This window comes from Crocuta crocuta, unplaced genomic scaffold (assembly GCF_008692635.1).
Source record: "Crocuta crocuta isolate KB4526 unplaced genomic scaffold, BGI_CrCroc_1.0 scaffold126, whole genome shotgun sequence".
Taxonomy (NCBI): Eukaryota; Metazoa; Chordata; class Mammalia; order Carnivora; family Hyaenidae; genus Crocuta; species Crocuta crocuta.
Window position 1 is genome coordinate 3570406 of NW_027531000.1, and position 15720 is coordinate 3586125.

At 54.9% G+C, this 15720-nt stretch overlaps 1 protein-coding gene across 1 annotated transcript in view; it reads left to right on the plus strand.

Moving 5' to 3' along the window:
- NUP210 (nucleoporin 210) overlaps window positions 1–10909 on the plus strand; it is an 84476-nt gene extending 73567 nt beyond the window's left edge. The window contains exons 34-40 of the mRNA XM_077770619.1: window positions 2147–2264; window positions 3260–3406; window positions 4442–4692; window positions 6142–6358; window positions 8045–8140; window positions 8219–8302; window positions 9432–10909. Of these exons, the coding sequence (XP_077626745.1) occupies window positions 2147–2264; window positions 3260–3406; window positions 4442–4692; window positions 6142–6358; window positions 8045–8140; window positions 8219–8302; window positions 9432–9532 (1014 nt within the window). The 3' untranslated portion in view covers window positions 9533–10909. The remainder of the gene's footprint in view (window positions 1–2146; window positions 2265–3259; window positions 3407–4441; window positions 4693–6141; window positions 6359–8044; window positions 8141–8218; window positions 8303–9431) is intronic.
- The last annotated feature ends 4811 nt before the right edge of the window (window positions 10910–15720 follow it).

Genomic DNA, 15720 nt, shown 5'->3' on the forward strand with positions numbered 1-15720 from the left:
ATGGCTCCCTTGCCTTTACAAAGGAGAGGCACTAGCACCCTGCTTGGCAGTCAGGGTTTGGAGTCCTGAGTCAGAGGTCTGCTTCCCACTTCCTCTGGGATCAGACAGGGGCCCTTTTCTTCCCAGACCCCTGCCTCCCCACGTTTAAAATGGTGTCATGACTGGGACCAACCTCCTGGGGCCGCCCCCAGCGCCCATGCACACCAGGGGAAGGGGCAGGAATGTCCCCTGTGGGTGCTTCCCCGGGAGTCTCAGCGTGGGCAGGCCGGCGTGGCCATTTGGCATCTCCCGCAAAGTTACGCTTCCCTGGCAGGTCACCTTTTGAGTCTCTCTGGAGGCGAACAAAACCGTTGCCTCTTTTATTTATCTCCAGCCAAGAATGAATCAATGAGCAGTGTCTGGCCACATTCCAAATGTGTCTCATTTTAGAGCCAGCATGCACGTGATCGAATCCAACTGTTTAACCTAATGGCTTGCATATTTGGTGCCAAGGCTCTGCAGTGGGGGAACCGGTTGCAGATAGAGGCACCTTGTGACTAATAAAGCTGTACTCTCCCAGGAGGAGCCACAGAGAGTAGGTAGGGGTGAGTGGGAGGGGGGCTGGAGGAGAGTGCCCGGCGAAGGCAAAGGTGTGCAGGGCTCAAGAGCATAGGCAGTCAAGGGGAAGTGGAGGCAGGCATTGCAATCAGATCGTGGGATACACTTTGGGTTCTGGGTAGTTCCTGGTTAAGCATGTGAGCTTTGGGGCCAGGCTACCTGGGTTCAAATCCCAGCCAGGCCACTGAGAGGCTTTGTGGCATTGGGCAAGTTATTTCACCTCTCTGTGCCTTGGTTTTTCTGTCTGTAAAATGGAGATAAGAGGACTGTGAGGATTAAAAGAGTTATCTATGTGAAGCACTTAGAATGGTACTCAGCACCTAGCACATGTTCAGTAGGTATTAGCTGCACCTGTTACTATTTTGGAGTGAAGAGGCAGAAGCTTATGCCAGACCCAGTAGGGATTTACCAGGGTTTTTTGTTTTTAAAGTAGAATGATGGAGATCAGTGGCAATATTTGGAATGAGTACCCAGTGGCTGGTGGAGTCTAGGGAAAGATGATGAGTGGATTGAAGTGTGGCTGGCTTGAGGCGTTGGCAGCAGGTGTTTCCAGAGCTCCAAGGCAGAAACCTGGAGACGGGGTGGGAGTCCACAGCACAGAAATGGTTCTCAAAGACCTGAGAGTCCTTGGGGACATGCAGAACATACCAGAGCCAGAGGGGAGTGGAGCGAGACCTTGGGCCCCCTCTGCCAGGTGTGGAGGACAAGGCAGAGGAAGCAGGGAGAAGATGGCAGGAGTCAGGGGTACAGGAGAAGGTGAGAAGACCAGGGCCAGGATGTGGGACCCACACGTGAGTCTGGGGTGATGGGGCCAGCCTGCACTCCTGCAACAGCCATGGGCCTGGGAGCTACGTGGGCTTTGGGTAGGAGTGAGACCCCATCCCTCCCCTTCAGGAGATCATGTTCTGGTAGAAATCAGACCTGGAGGAGCCTGGAAGTGCTGAGTGCCTGCCTGGAGGTGGACGAACAGCCTTCCACTTGGAGGGGGCCTGCACAGGCCGATGAGGGTCAGGTTCTGCGGGCATGTGGGGAAGTTGTGCGCCAAGAAAGGCACAGAACTGGGGCATTTGGGTGCAGCCTGGACCAAGGGGCTGAGCAGAGGGCAAATCTGGGAAGACTTGAGTCTGCAGGGGCCTTCAGTTCCCAGGCTATGTGAGTTGCATTTTGGTCAGGTGGATTTATCTGAAATAAATGACAGTAAAGTAAAACGGCTTCTCCTCTCATTGCTGAAAGGAGCCAGAACCCACAGCGTGTCAGGAGCCGGAACCCACAGCCCACCCCACAATGAACGCATTCAGACCTTCTGTTAGGACAAGCAGCCTGTTCAGAGGGAGAGGGGACAAGGCTGCGGGGTCTGACCAGCGTGGGGTATAACCCTAGCTCTGCCACATCTGGCCATGGCTAAAAAAAAGACATTGGGCCTCAGTTTTGTCCCCTGTGCAATGGGCAGTTCCTACATCACAGGCAATAGGGTGAGGTCACAGGGATGCCCCTAGCTGAGCCCACACGTGGTCGGTGCTCAGTACAGACACCTTGGCTCTCTCCCCAGATAGTTATCAGTGTCCCTCAAAGGATCGTGGCCCGTTCCGTCCATTCAGGCCAGACCAGCTTCCAGGAAGCCTCCAAAGTGACCATCACCGTGGGAGACAGAGGGTCTAACCTGAGAGGTAAAGAGTGCGGGGCTTTCTTGGTCTGGGGAGGGGCCCCCCCAGGGTCAGGGAGCAGAGAGGAGGCTCCTTGTGGCCCTCCTCAAACTCACACCAAAGGCAGAGAGAGCATTTAACCCCCACAGGCCTGTTCCTTCCAGCTTTTTAGAAATCTGCGTCTTTTTTCTAAAAGACCCCAGCACCCAGAAACTGCCTGTGTCTGAGCTGGAAATGGCACCTCAGCCCCAGCACACTCGAGGAAAGAACGCCCCAGTTTACTGCCAGCAATCCCAAAAAGTAATGACTTAGCAGGCCTTGCTGCCTATGTTGACTCTTATCTTTTCCAAGTCATGCATAGAACATTCGACCCTGTCCCCTGCCCGAGGCAGCCCTGGACAGCAGCTGCCAGAAATAAACACATCAATAGGGGCTGGGTTTGTTTTTTGTTGTGTGTGTGTGTTTTTTTTTTTAAACCACGTACCCGGTAGAATTAAATACCGCTTTTCTCCTTCTGATTGATGAGATGACTTTACCGCATCACAGCAACCTCTCTGTTCCTGCTTCAGGGCACAGGGCCAATGCTGCGCAGTTGCCAAGATGACACAGTATATTAGTGGGGGACAGTTGGCCTCCTGATGCCCAGAACTAAATTGCCCATTCTCCCCCTGCTGACAGGAACAGACGATGTGCATTAGTGGGCCCGACCCCTCTGCCATGCTGCTGGGTGCACGCTCTAGCCCACATGCAGAGATTCTGATCTGAAATTGCCCACGATTCAGAATGACCTTCCTCCATAGAATTGTCCTCAGCTTTTCTAAACTGTGGCGCGATCACAAAGCCCCGGGCCGCCCTCAGGGGGCCTGGTGTGGAAGGAACGTAGGGCATTACTCGGCCCGGCCTGCCGGCATGTGGCTACCCTTGCTTCCCTGTTTTGGGCCCTGCAGACTGGTGTGGGGGCTAGGGTGTGGCAGCCAGGAGGCCTGGCCCATGCCCGTCTCACCCCTTTCTGTTTCCAGGTGAGTGTTCCCCCTCCCAGCTGGAAACCATCGAGACTCTGCACCCAGAATCGCTCATCAGCTGCCACCTCCAGTTTAAGCAGGATGTCTTCGATTTCCCAGCACGTGACGTGTTCACGGCAGAACCAGGATTTGACGCCACTCTGGGTGAGTTTGCAAGGGTTTGCATGTGAACATTGTCCTGCATGGAGGGTTCCCTTTGGTGTGCTGGGCTCACAACAGCCATCTGTCCCGGCAGCCATCAGTCAGGAGCCCAGCCTGGCGATCGATGCCCTCATTCTGGCCTGTCATTCATTTCGGCCACCAGGAGGGACTGGCAGTCCTGTGCTGGGTGATGGGCATTCTCAGCAGCCACCTACACGCAGCAGGCAGGACACAATCGGGGTTGGAAAGCCCAGGTTCAAGTCCCTTTCTGCTCTTCCCAGCTCAGGCCCAGTGGTGTCGAGGCTTCTTCCCTCAGTGAAATGGGAAGGATAGTGCCTTAGCGCCAAACGGTGCAAGCACGAGGGGGGTGAAAGGGCCCTTGCTAACCAGCCAAGGGCCAGACAGTGTGTCCAAGCGTAACTGCCATGACCTGTGATGCCGGGCCACAGACTGGAGAGAATGCCCTGTCCCTTGGCAGGCTGGCCACATGACGGGGTGTCTGAGAAGAGGGGTGCCCACATGGGGTGCTTTGAGGGTTCAGTAGGATCGTTCCTGCGGTATGCTTAGTGCAGTGTGCAGCATACACTCCTGTCCAGTCTCCACAGTAGTGCCCAGTGTCATTATGATGATGATCGTCACAGAGCACTGGGGACGTTTTTCAGTTTCTTCCAAGAACGTGCAGCCCAGTCTTGATTAGAGGAGTTACCAACAGCATCATTATTTACTCACCCCTGTCCTGAGCCAGCATGGCTAGGCCCTGACATGCACAGCTGGCCCAGACAACCCTACCCCGGAGAATGTCAGTGCAGCTGGGATCCAGTGAACACAGGTTTCTGAGGAGGGAGTGAGAGAGCTGGTCACAGAAAGGGTGTCCAGGCCTTATCAGGGGTGCTGAAGAGAGAGGTCCCTGGAGGAGGCGATGCCCCACCTGGGCTCTGAGGATGCGTAGGAGTTTTGCAGGTAAAAAAGCGAGGAGAAAGTGCTGCGTATGGGTGTAGGTGGGAGAGGGGACAATGTGGAGCATCCTTGTCTCCACAGGCCGGTACCTCTGCTCGGTGACCATGCACAGGCTGACGGACCAGCAGCTGAAGCACCTCAGCATGAAGAAGACCATGCTGCTGGTCACTGCCTCCATCCCGGGCAGCCGCTTCTCTGGGGAGCATGTTGGCGCCGAGGTGCCCTTCAGCCCAGGGCTTTACACTGACCAGGCTGAAATCCTTTTGAGCAACCACTTTACCAGTTCTGAGGTCAAGGTCTTTGGTGCCATAGAGATTCTAGAGAACCTGGAGGTGAGTGGTGTCCATGCATGAGCCAGGGCCTTGGAAAGGACTGGGAGGCAGGGAAGACCAGGTGACATGTGGAAGTCCTGGACCACCTCTCTTTAAAATTTAAAAAAAAGTTTTTTTAATGTAACTACCCTTAATCTTTTCTTTTTCCCCATACGACTATGTATGAGCTTGTATAATTATGTTAGTTACTGGGAATTCTTCTTTTTTTTTTTAAAATGTGTATTTATTTTTGAGAGAAAGAGACAAAGCTTGAGTGAGGGAGGGGTAGAGGGAGAGCGAGACACAGAATCTGAAGCAGGCTCCAGGCTCTGAGCTATCAGTACAGAGCCTGATGTGGGGCTCAAACTCAGGACCGTGAGATCTATGACCTGAGCCAAAGTTGGGTGCTTAACCGACTGAGCCACCCAGGTGCTCCTAGTTACCGGGAATTCTGCCAGACTTCCCCAGGCAGGAGTTCGGCATGTGAGAGCAGCACTTGGCCTCGAGCTTACCTAGCACATAGTATATGCTCAGTGAACATTTGGTATGTTCAGTGAATGAAGTCACTGCAGGAATGTACGCCGATGTGGGGCAGGAAGAAACGCCCTAATCCCTAACCTTTCACTGACTCCACACAGCTGCGGACAAGTCCCTAGCCTGGGCCTCAGTTTCTCCGTCTGCTGGATGCTGGGTGACTGATGTCCTTGGTCCCGCAGCCCAGCAAGCTGGGAGGAGACCTGGGGTGATGTGGCAAAGGGGTTTTGGCTTCTCGGTTTGCTCCGTCCCCGGTCTCGCTACAGCAAATGTGGGTGAACATTATTGTACCGTGACGGTGATGCGTTCATTGCCGGTGACGGAGGGTCTGCCAGCCCAGGGGTTGAGCCGCTGGCCATTGGCCATTAACAGAGCTCCAGGCTGTTCCCTTGGAAGGTTGACATTTGGTGATAGTTCATGTTGGTTTAGCATTTTTTTAAAATTATTTTTAATATTTTTATTTATTTCTGGGAGAGAGAGAGAGAGACAGCGTGAGCAGGGGAGGGTCAGAGAGAGAGGGAGATACAGACTCTGAAATAGGCTCCAGGCTCTGAGCTGGCAGTCAGCACAGAGCCCGATGTGGAGCTCGAAGCCACGAACTGCGAGATCATGACCTAAGCGAAAGTTGGACGCTTAAGCGACTAAGCCACCCAGGCGTCCTGGTTTAGCATCTTTTTTAAAGAGTCCTTGATTAGAATTCAATGATATTGATCTGTCCTTTCCTTAAAAACACTCCAAGCGTAGACGGTATGCTCCTTCCCTGATGTTGTGGATTTCATGCTGTCAGCCAGAAGTACCCCGGCATCATCACCTACCTAGGACAGGAGACCAGGGAAGGGTCCCCACCCCTGGCCTTCAGGCCCCAGAGGGAAGCACAGCCCATCAGGCAGGAGTGGGGGCAGGTGGGTGGCTCTCCAGCCTCGTTCTCTCTCCCAGGTGAAATCGGGGTCCCCAGCCGTGCTGGCCTTTGAGAAGGAAAAGTCTTTGGGGCTCCCCAGTTTCATCACCTACACAGTCGTCATCTCGGATCCCGCAGCCGGCAGCCAGGGTCCTCTGTCCACCTCCCTGACCTTCTCCAGCCCCGTGACTAACCAAGCCATCAGCATTCCGGTCACGGTGGCCTTTGTCATGGATCGCCGAGGGCCTGGTCCTCGTGAGTCATGGGACGGGACACGGCTGGGATGGATCTGGTGAGGCGGGCCGGGCTGGGCAGTCTTGGCTGTGGGTTGTAATATGGGCAGGGGCGCAGGAGGGGGGTGCAGGTCAAGAACTAGAGGACTCAGAAATGCAGAATGTCCCACAAAGGGAATTTGGCCCATTTGGGTAGCAAGAGGGGTCCTGTTGAAATGTGACTAGACTATGGCCCCTCCTCTGCTCAACACTCCTCTTTGGCTCCCACCTCCCTCAGGAGGTAAAGCTCAAGTCTCCCCAGTGTCTCCAGTGTCTCCAGTGTTGAGCACCTTACTCCAGCCACCCTGGCCTTCTTCCTATTTTGGGAACACGTGTAGCTCCCAGCTAAGCCCTTGGCATTCACTGTTCCCTGTGGCCGGGACGCCTTTCCCCCAGATAGCACCTGGCCCACGCCCCCACCTCTGTCAAATCAACTTTCCTCAAACATTCCCTTGATAAATATCAGGAAATTCTGAACCTTACTCCCACCCAAATGCTTTTCTGCTTCCATAGCACTATTCCCAACTGTCAGCCTATACAATAATTAACACAATTGATTTATAATTTCTTCGAGTCTTCCCTGACTAGAAGTTAAGTAGTGCACATGGGGCGGTACTTAGAACAGGACCTACCTAGAGCATACAGTAGGTGCTCAGTAATGGATGACTCATTTATGGCGCAGTCCTGTATCAGTACCTGTTGTGTGTCCACCTGAGGGTGGGGCAAATGCCTGAGAAGGCCCCCACCTCCTCGAATAGGGCAGGAGATTATGGGATTACAAACGCAGCAAGAAAGGAGTGATTCTAGACATGTGGCTGAAGAAGTGGAGGGCACACAGAGGGGGTCATTGTATGTGTGCTGGCATGAGGGTGTGGTTCAAAGGGACTGCTTCTGCCAGGTCTGGAAGGAGCCAGGGGGAGGGCCGTGCAGTCAGAAGGACCCTGGGGTGATGTGCAGGATGGAGGGCCGGGCCACAAGGAGCCTTGAACACCAGGCTGGGGCTGGAGCTTTTTCTTGAGAGCAGGGAAGTGGCCTGATCAGGTCTGGTTGGGAACAGACTGAGGGGATAAGACCCATTTCGAGGGCACTCGAAGAGGCCGCTACCTGCTTCCTGCCAAGTGGGGATGTGCCCTGACTCAGGACAGCCCACTTAGGGAGAGGGGGAGGGTCCAGGATGAGGCAGAGGGAGATGGAAGAGGAAGCCCCAGTCTGGGCTGCCCCAAGGTAGGGGCCCAGAGGAGGGGTGGCTGTGGGGCAGCTGAGGTGGGGCTCCCTTGGTACACAGGCCTCCATTCTGAGAGCGGCAGTATCCCTGTCGAGACCCTTTTTCATGACCGCAGCCTCAAGGCTTGACATCTTCCACGCTACCTGGCCTTTCCAGGCAACATGGCTGATTCCCGAGCCACCCATGGCCTCCGGGATCCCCCAGTCAGCTCTGCTCCTCCCTGGAATGGGAATGGAAACTGAACCCCCTCCAAGCAGGGCCTCCGGTGGCCCTGGGTCAGTTCAAGTGCCCCAAGGTGGAATAGGATGGAGCACTGGGGTGACAGCCCCCCAGGACCGGCTGCTGCCCCAGGCCCCAGGCAGGCCACCTCACCCTCTGGCCAGGCACACAGACACAGGGGACTCCACGCGGTGGTTGGATCACTTACCTCTCTGTTGACTGCAGATGGAGCCAGCCTTTTCCAGCACTTCCTGGATTCCTACCAGGTCATGTTCTTCACTCTCTTTGCCCTGCTGGCTGGGACTGCCGTCATGATCATAGGTGAGGCGGGCTGCACTGTGTTCCCTGGGTTGCGCCCCAACCCAGACCCCAACGCTAACCAGCCACGTTGTCTCGCAGCCTACCACACGGTCTGCACACCCCGGGAGCTCACTGCACCGCCAGGCCTCTCCCCGGCAGCCAGCCCTCGTCACAGCCCCCACTGTGAGTAGCCAGCCTGCGGATGCAGCCAGGCAGAGCTGGGGCTACAAGGGAGGGGAGTTGGGAGCAAGGCCCTGGACCCCAGCTCTCAGAAGCTCTGGCCCTTCGCAAAAGGGGCAGCTGTCGTGTGAGGCCCAGAAGGCAGATCTGGGAGCTGGACCTGGGCAAGGAGATCTGTCCCCAGGCAGAGCCGTGGAGGGTGGGGGGCTGGTCATGGGAGCTATCTCTGCAGGGCTGCATGTTGGGGTTGCTGCCGAGGGCTCTAAGCTGGGTTGAACTGACTGACTCAGAGATAAGGATTCTACACAGTCCTGATGATAGAATTCCCAGATGGAGGAAAATCCCAGGGGCCTTTCCTCTTAAAGTCCAGTTGTCTCTGGTGACCCAGAGGCCCTGGTGATCCTACACAGCTCCAGGGGATACTTCTCTCTGTGAGTGGCATCCCTTGAGCCCTGTGCAGTGTCTGACCTTCACAGCTGCACATGGCGGCCTTTATGTCTTTCCGTTTGAGGGTTCTCTCCCATATACGAGGAATCCTTGAAGGTGCCTACTGACCCAGAAGGGGCATGGCCAGTCTTGAAACAGTCTGAAATTTTTGGAAGAGGGCGCAGTTTTGTTTATAGATACATTTTCCTGGGTAACCAGACCCCACATGCAACCCAGACCCCTGGAATCATAGCTTTCCACAAACGTTATTCAACTGTCCTTAACAAGAGGCACTCGCCTTTTCTAACCCCATCTTCCAACACCCCTACCTTCCCCCCGTGTGTTGGAGCCACAGTGCAGTAATCTCATTACCTACTGAACACTCCAGACCCTTCCACATACACTGGAGACTGTTCATGCAGCTTTCTCTGCCCAAGAGGCTGTTCCTGTCCAGATGGGACTCCCCCGCTCCCTGCGTGCCCCATGGACCCACAGATGTGTCCGTGTGGTTTTAAGACCCACTGCTTGTTCTCACTCCACAGCTGCGGGAAGTCAGGGCTCGTGCACCAAGCCTCTCCGCATGTCCAGATGTCACCCCTTCCCTGGGTGACCTCAAACCGCGGGCCCGGGCTGCCTGGGGGCATGGTCGGGGATGGCCGAGCTCTCCCAGCTGCCCTGTGGCTCACTTCATCTCTTTCTACCCTAGATTTTGCTGCCTCGTCGCCGACGCCTTTCAACACACTGCCTCCCATCCGCAGAGCCAGCCCTCCCTCAGGGCTGTGGAGCCCCGCATACCCCTCCCGCTAGACCACGGGCCAGGCCCTGATGCCCCCGTGCCCACGGTGGGCTCTGCCTGTGGCACTGCCAGCCCTGAGTGCTGGCCTGGGCCCACACCGCTGCCTGCTCTGCTCCTGTAGACCTGTAGCTGCGGCCGTGCCCACTAGCTCACTGTTTGTGTGGGCCTTCGGTTGGCTCTTGTTTTTTGCTTTGCTCTTCAGAATCTTACAAAGGCTGAGACCCTGGCTCATTCCTTTGTGCCCTCTTGTCTGCAGCTTCTGGACAACATGCACGTCCATCTTCCTTCCCCGTGGCCTCTCAAGCTACTCCCTTCCCCAGACTTTGAGCAGGTGGCAGCTCTGCTCACCAGTGGTCTGTAGGGGACGTGACCGAAATGGCCTCAGGGAAAGGACTTTTTCACTGTTTCTTATTTTTTGTGGGGTTGTTCCCCTCCTTGGAAACTTTACTTTTCCCCCTAGTCTGGCTGCCGCCAGAACGTGAGGGGAGCGAACACACACGGAAACCTCAGGTACGCACTGACGGGCCCGACCCCACGCCAGCTCCGCCTCGCCGGGAGACGCCGCGCCACCTGAGCCACCAGCCGGGCTTCTCTTTGCCCCCTTGGGGCCACTGTGAATATAGATGGCGACGTCTGTGTTTGTCTCCTAAGCATGCAGGTGTCTCCTAGACTCGGCCACGGTCTCCTTGGGATGTCCTTTGGGGCCCAGCTCCTCCTCCCTATCCTGGTTTCTCTGCCAACACAGCAACATCAGAATCTAGTTAGGAAAACATCCTGGAGCCAGAGACCCGGATCTTTTCTTCTGTTTGTTTGTTTGTTTTCTGAGGAACCGCTGTGTTCCATCCAACACAAAGACCCAGTGTTACCTGTCTCTCCTTTTGTACCATGATCATGCTCCTCAGCAGCTCTGAGCCTCTGGGCTGCCCCAGGTGGGCACCAGGCTCCCCACGGCAGCCCCCCTCTGGCCACGGAGCCCGCCCTGGTTGGTGAGGAGGGTGGGCCTGCCCTTCAAGAAGGGGCCAGGAAGGAGAAGACGCCCAGGAAGATGCCTGCCTTCTCCCCAGCCCCCATCCAACATCCGAGGCCTCCGGCACGCAGCCTGTCCGCCATGGGTGGGGAGCTGGGCCGCTCTCAGGAAGAAGTGGAGGCTCAGCCCAGAGCCCGGCCCGCGGGCTCACTGTGGGTGGGGAGTCGTCTACGTTGACTCTGAGCCACAAGCGTGACTCCATTTCGAGCCCTTTGGGCCGAGACACGCAAACTATTTTTCTAAAAGCTAGAGATGGGAAGAATTGTGCCTTGCCTATCACTTGAGCTCAAACTGACAACTTGGATGTAAATAGGCGCGTTTCTACTTGGTTTATTTAATAAAGCTCTATATAATTTCTTAAGACGGATGTGATCACTGTCTGAATCACGTGTGTCCTGCCTGGTGGGGACCCAGGCTCTGGTGACAGGACTTCCTTCTGGTTCCAGGGATATTGGGAACAGGCCTGCTGTGCTGCCCCTCTCTGCCACACCTCCCTCCCTCGCTGGCCGCCCAGGGCCCCCATGGGTGCCTGAGGGTGCCCTGGCCTGACCACACGTCACTGGGGATCACGGCGCACCCCCACCCCCACCTCCTCTCTTTGTCAGCAGCAGTTCGTTCCCCATGTCACTCTGGCCCTCACCCCCACTCTCCGCANATCACTGGGGATCACGGCGCACCCCCACCCCCACCTCTCTTTGTCAGCAGCAGTTCGTTCCCCATGTCACTCTGGCCCTCACCCCCACTCTCCGCACAGGCTGACCTCCCTGGTGTCACCGGTCCTCTTGCTAATTCTGCTCCACCTGCGGGTGGTCCTCTGCCCGCCCCCCATGGCCCCCACATGCCCTGCCGTCTGCCCGCCATCGCAGAGCTCTCACATGGGCTCACCCCAAGGCCCCGAAGCAGGTGCGAGAGCAGGGCAGATGCCTAGACAGACTAGTGGCTGCCCAAGGTGGCCAGACTCACCGATGGGTGGCCAGTGGCCAGAACACACACTAGGTTTCCCAGCCCTTTTGGCTGCCAGAAGCCAACATGTGACAGGGTTTTGGGGACAGAACGTGTGCAGCTCAGGAACTGGACTGACAGGAGGCCGTGCTCCCCACACCACATCCCGACCCTGGCTGAGCTGGCCGGGGGTGGGGGTGGGAGGGCCACCAGAATGCCTCGGCCATCTTCCATGGAGCCCCGGCCCCACCCAGGATGGCCTCCCTTGATGGGAACAAAGGATACTCCCAGCGGCTTCCAGTGTCTTCTGCCACAGCCAAACCACGTCCCAGCTGATCAGTGGCAGCACTCCCACCCGACCCTGGCAGCCCAGCTCTGTGCCCCCATATCTGGCCCCCACCAGAGCTCTCCGTGCTTCCCTCCCCTTTCCCCCACCATGGACACACTTGCTCTTGCACGACTGAGTCCCCTCCACAGACCCTCCTCTCCCATACTCTTCGTGCAGCCAGTCTCCACGTTCCCATGAATCTGCCCTCCCCATGACCCTCTTCTTGGCCCAGGGAGCCTCCCCTGGGATGAGGTCCCAGCCGCCCCACTAGCTTCCCTGTCCCCTCCTTGTCTACTCACAGATCTGACCCCTCACACCCTCCTGCTTAAGCTCTGATACAGCCTGGCTCGCCCTTGAATGCAGCCCCTTGGTTCACACCAGCAAAACGCGGTTTACCCAGCAGGCACTGCGCCTTCACCTCTGGTGGAAGCAGGCGACCAGCCCACCCTCCCCCCAGGCCCTGGGTGTGTGTGTGTGTGTGTGTGTGTGTCCTGCCTCCTACCTTCCACCCTCTTCTCCCTGGGTGCTCTCCCTCTGTTCTCTTCCCCACTCTGGCCTTCCGTTTTCTCCTCTGCACAGTGGGCCAGCAGTGCCGTCAGTTACTGTAAAGGTAAGCAGGATGCCAGGTATGAGGTCTTCTCTTTGGGCAGCAGGTTGGTGAGTAGGGGAGCCTTCCTCCCCTGGAAGGAATGGCCGATCTGACAGAGGGGACAACGGCGGGGGACGGAGAAGCCAATGTGCGGCGGATCCGGCCCTGAGGGCCCTGGGCGACGGGGGTGACTGGGCACAGAAGTGCTTGGGAGACAAGTGACAACTTCAGCGCACGCGAGCCCTTGTCATGGCGCGCCCACACCGAAAAGTTAATGCGGAAGCCGAAAGTGCCATCACTGCCCTGGGCCTGGTTTCCCTGACTGGAAAACGGGGAGGACGCTTTCATCATGAGGCTCCTGGGAGCAGAAAATGGGCTGATAGGAGGTGCTACATCCATGTGTGATGTGCTGCTGTCACTGTTGGTGCCGAAAGCTGGCATGCGGCCCACGAGGAGTCCAGATGCAGGGAGAGCATTTGTCTACAGAACGGCGAGACGGGGAGGCAGCAGGTGAGCAAGAGGGCGGGCGATGCCCCAGCCCCAGCCCCCTGGGCCTCTGTCACTTTTCCCCGTGCTGCGTCACCATGGTCCGACCCTGTTATCCCTCCCCGGCTGGGACCTCTCTGAGGCCTGTGTCCCCAAGACCTGGCACACAAGAAGATCATTTGAGATGTGGACAAAAGTGCACCAAGCAGCCCAGGGTGACAGGGAGAGAAAGGTCTCTCTTCTTCATGATTACATGAAGGCCAAAAGCTCAGGTATGGGCTAATGGGTCATTAACGCTCTCTAGCACTTGCTAATCTAGAAAGAACAGCCCTCAACTCATCACTTTGTAAAAAGGTAAAATATACATGAAGAGGTAGAAAAATTCAGAGGCACCACTGTCAGCACTATGTAGAATGTATCCTTCTGGAAATAGTCTATATGTATTCTAGTACTCAATCTGCATATCCCTTCATATCGTTACGCTGTTAGAAACATCCATGTCTATTGTTCCTGTGCCTAACTTTTGTCACTTCCTCTATCCTGAGGTCATTCTCGTCAATCCATAGGGAACCTCCCAATGGCATCTAAGGCTACAAAGGGTCCTCAGAGCAGACTCTCCATCATTCCTTTGAGCATGTGAGTGAGTTTATCATGGGATTGACTTCTAATGCTGGAGCTTCAGCTAAAAGGGTTTGACAGTTCGATTCTCCAGTTGCCCTTCAAGGAACTCCCCCCAGCAGTGACTAAGAGTTAGTGTTTATTTCCCTACAGTCCCCTCAAACTGGTGAAGACCATCTTTTAAATATCAAGAAGAGCTAAAAGGAGCTTTCAGCTGGGTTAGGGAAGAAGTCTGAGAGGGCTTCCGGAGGGAGGTGCCACTTGGATCGCATCTTGTAGGATGGGTAGGAGTTTGCCAGCCTGAGGAGTATGGGAAAGGAAAAGGAGTGTCTGTAAGAAGAAACAGCCTGTGCAAAAATGCAAAGACATGTCTAACATGAGGAACTACAGATGATAGAACAGAGAGGAGGGAATGTGGGTGCCTACTCAGGCGGGCACTGGTGGCTGTTCTTCGACCCCTTTCCTCTGCACTCTCTATGATAAGAGTACGAAAGAAGGCTTCACTTCAAGGTGAGGTTTTGTGAAAAAATAAACCACTGAAAATGGTGCAGGTCAGGAGAAACAACGCATAGAGAGCCTGGAGTTCAAGTCAAACCCCCCTGCCTCTACCTTGCTGGATGGCCTTGGCAAGTGACTCTTGTCTTATGTTTCAACCTCGTCATTCGTACGGCGCACCCAAGAATCCACACTTGCTTGTCCGCAGGGCCCTGGGGAGGGGTGAGGGGAAGGTGGCCGGGGCCAGGGCTTAGCAGGGAGTTGCTGTCCCACCGTGTGGGGACTTCAGCTCTCCCCTGGCTCTACTAGCCTTGCCTCCCACCTCGGGAGTCTTTTGCGCTCTGCCCATGGCCTTCCACAGTGAGACTTAACTCACCAAGCAGACACTGCGTGTTCAGCAGGTCCGCTGGCTCCTCACGCTTGCTGTGAGTGGGAAGACAAGGCGGGAGCCCATGCACAGTGCCCTCCCCGGGCAGGCGGATGCCTGCATTCCCACCAGCAGCATCTGACTGTTGAGTTTCTCTACATCCTTGCCAACAGTTACTATTTTTGTAGCCGACCCACGGGGTGTGAAGGGATAGCTCAGGGGCTTTGATTTGCATTTTCCCAATGGCTACTGAGGTTGAGCGCCTTGTCATATGCTGATTATATCTTCTTGAGGAGAAAGGCCTATTTCAGGGAGAAATGTCTCTACCAATCCTTTGCCCATTTTACATTGGGGTTACTGGCCTTTTTATTTATTGAGCTATAAAAGTTCTTTAGGTATAATAGATACAAGTCTCTTATCAAATATATGATCAGCAAAAACTCCTTGTCCCTGTTCTGTAGGTGGTCATTCCAGTTTCTTGACTGGTGTCCTTTGAAGCACAGATGTTTTTAATTTCCATGATGTCCAATGGATTCTTTCCTTGGGTTGCTTACAGTTTTGGTGTCGTTGGTAAGTTGCTGTGGTGTTGATCTGCATTTATCTAATGAGTAATGATGTTGAGCATCTTTTTTTTAATGCCTGTTTATTTTTGAGAGAGAGAGAGACAGAGACAGAGGCAGAGCACAATTTGGGGAGGGGCAGAGAGGGAGACACAGAATCCAAAGCAGGCTTCAGGCTCTGAGCTGTCAGCACAGAGCCCGACGTGGAGCTTGAACCCACAGACCATGTGATCATGACCTGAGCTGAAGTCAGAGGTTTAAGCGACTGAGCCACTCAGGTGCCCCTTGAGCATCTTTTTATGGGCTTATTTGCCACTTGTTTGTCTTCTTTGGTAAAATGTCTGTTTAAATCTTATGACCCATTTTATATTGGGTTATTTGGCTTGTTATTATTACATTTTAAGAGTTTGTCATATATTCTACACATAAATCCTCGTTGAATACACATGTTGTAAAATATTTTCTCCCATGCTTAGTTTGCCTTTTCTCCTCCTTAACAGTGTCTATGGAGAAAGAAGTTTTGGGGGCGCCTGGGTGGCTCAGTCATTAAGCATCTGACTTCGGCTCAGGTCATGATCTCACGGTTCATGAATCTGAGTCCCACATGGGAAAATGTTGAGCCCCACTTCAGGTAAGCCCTCACTCTCTCACTCTCTCTCTCAAAAATAAATAAGTTTTTAATTGCAATGAAGTCTAATATATTGATTTTCTTTTCTTCTAAAACTCATGCTTTTGGTGCCATAAACTTAAGGAGAAATCTTTGCCAAGATGAAGGCCATTAAGATTT